Genomic DNA, 2,571 nt, shown 5'->3' with positions numbered 1-2,571 from the left:
ATAAAGCAGATTACAGAATGTTTCTTATTCGTTCTGTTCTTAACCTGTCATGGTTTTCCCGTAGTTTTCTTAGAGGTAAAAGAGTATATATATATTCCTTAAACCTATGAGAGATGGGGCATGCATATGCTACGTGCATGTCCACCTATATTAATGAAAAAGAAGTCTTGACAAAATCACTAAACCTTTTCCACTGCACAGTTTATTCTCGTCATATAATCGTGAATATTGGATTGACTTCAGAATGGCTGAGATATCTTCTTCAGGCCACTATTAACTTGTAGTTCTATCAATTTTCTCCCCGTCCAAAAAAGTATGATGTATTCTTTACTTGTGCGGAGTTATAAAGTTTGATGTTTGAATAGTTTAAAAATTGAGTTAGGTGTTAGTGTTTAAAGTTTGAAAATGAATGAATTATTCTAAATGATGTCATCTCAATGTATAATATATATGGTCTATCTTAAATTTTGGATGGAGGAAAGTCGCCATATAAGGTAAGAGTTAAAGTGCTCAGAGAGACTGGACAATTTGTACACCAGTGGATAGATTTTGTTACCATTCACTTGAGACTCCTATTGGTAAGGCCCACATAGATAAATAGTAGTGGCATGAGCCATAGAACCTCATTGCGCCATAAAATCATCTTGATTGTTTCTGCTCTTCTTAGCTCAAGTGGATATGCATACATCCAAACAGTCCTTTATTTTAGGCCAATACACTAACCAATTTTAACCTAACTTCAATCTTTACTGTAGTTGCATGAGACCATCTTGCATGGTACACTTATTTAATAGCTTGTTTATTTGAAAAATATGCATCTCTGTGTTTCAGTGAATTAGTATTGGGGGGTGAGTCCCCCACAAACCCCCCTTTAATCTCTGATGAAATTTTGGGTAATGGTATTATAAGTATCAAAGTAACAAATGATATGGATCCTCCGTGTCCATCAGGAGTGACACCTAGAGGAAATGGCTTTGTAGTATGGGCAAAGCTTCTTTAAGTCTTTCCATGGCCTGTTGTTGAGGTAAAGTTATGTGCATGCATACGTTTTGACTCTGGTTTTGGTATATCGTTGTTGTAGTCTGTTCTTTTTTCATGTATTCCTTTTCTGTTGATTTGGGTGGTTGCTGGGTATATTAATTTTCTGTTGATACCTTTTTGTTAAATATCAGTAACAGTCAATTTTACATGATATTTGGTGATTCTATGGGTGCTGATGTTTTTGAGGCATTGTTGTAGGATGGAAAGTTCGTTGCGCTGAGTACTTCTCGTACTCGATTTACTTTGGAGGTATTCAAAGCTCAGCTGCTACAAGCTCAGCTAACAATCAGATACAAAAATCCTCTGCAAATGGAGCTGTAGGCTTAAATGCTGATGGAGATTCTTCTCTTTCATCAAATGGGAGATTAGATAAACTAAACGCGCTTAAGGATCTACACATCTAATTATACACATTGAGCTGAAGTAATCTCTCTGGAAGAGTGCTGGAGAAGCTAACTGGAATCGAGCTTCTAGAGTATACACTGACATGAATAGGATGGTTCGAGAGGAAAACTTTCAGGTCTACAGAGGATGTTCTTGTTGCTTGTAAGACTGGTTCTGTACCCCCGATTTTGACATGAAGATGGTAGTAGCACTCTCGTCTTGCCAGGAGTCGGGTCAAATACCAGGAAAGTGTTTGTGGCTTGGCGCAAAGCATTTTCAATGAAATGTGAGCTCTCAGAAGTCGTAAGTATGGATCCTGCATTCGATCAGCATAGAAAAAAGATGACTTCAAAGGGCGTGTTGTATTTTTTCATTTAGTTCTCTAATTTTTATTTGTACAAATGCTGTTCTATGTGAAATAAATTTTGCAATAGTATTTAGAGAAAACGATAAATTCATGCGGCTACAATGCTGTATGATATTTATGTCCCGTTGTAGAACTAAAGGACTCGTTGGAGGGGTGTGTTTGTCATCGGGAGGAGTTTAACTGGGTATTAATGTTTTTCTCCTGAAAACTTTCTCGAGTGGCTTGACTAATGTGAAAGAAAGGGGGTTAGGACGTTGGTCTCGAGGTGGATCCTTTATGTGATTCTTTTCTTCTGTATTTTTCTTTAAGAAAGCTTCACGGCAAATAATTATCTGCACATAATCATATGCGTGCTGCCTAAATTTTCATTACTATAAACAATCAGAATCTGATTGTGGACCAGTCATTCGATGAGCAGCATATGTAAGAGCCCACATTTCTTTCATCAAGATTGCTAAAGCAATAGTTAAGTGAATGTTTAATTAAGCCTAAATTGCAGATATCTAAACGTGCTTATGAAAATAAACGGGTTGGTTGACTGCATATATCTTAAAGAGATTGACTAATATAATTACTACTCCTATGATAATATGAAAAAAAAATTCATTATCAGATCACTTAAAAGTTAGTTGAAGCAATCATGCTTTGGATGGAATAGTGTAGTTTCTCTTACACAGATGACAGACTCATTTCTTATTCACAATCCCCCACGTGCAAGCTTGAAAATCATTTTTTGGAATTGTATTTGTATTGGCATCCCATACTTCTCTTTTGGTCAA

The 2,571-nt window shown here is 36.4% G+C and overlaps 1 protein-coding gene across 1 annotated transcript in view; it reads left to right on the top strand.

Moving 5' to 3' along the window:
• The window catches only part of LOC109210746 (N-alpha-acetyltransferase 15, NatA auxiliary subunit-like), a 21,105-nt gene extending 19,010 nt beyond the window's left edge, over positions 1-2,095 (top strand). Inside the window, exon 26 of the mRNA XM_019374205.1 lies at positions 1,240-2,095. Coding sequence (XP_019229750.1) covers positions 1,240-1,445 — 206 coding nt within the window. The 3' untranslated portion in view covers positions 1,446-2,095. The remainder of the gene's footprint in view (positions 1-1,239) is intronic.
• The last annotated feature ends 476 nt before the right edge of the window (positions 2,096-2,571 follow it).

This window comes from Nicotiana attenuata, unplaced genomic scaffold, assembly GCF_001879085.1.
Source record: "Nicotiana attenuata strain UT unplaced genomic scaffold, NIATTr2, whole genome shotgun sequence".
NCBI classification, from domain to species: domain Eukaryota; kingdom Viridiplantae; phylum Streptophyta; class Magnoliopsida; order Solanales; family Solanaceae; genus Nicotiana; species Nicotiana attenuata.
The sequence above is the reverse complement of the archived record's forward strand: the minus strand, read 5'-3'. Positions and strand labels throughout refer to the sequence as shown.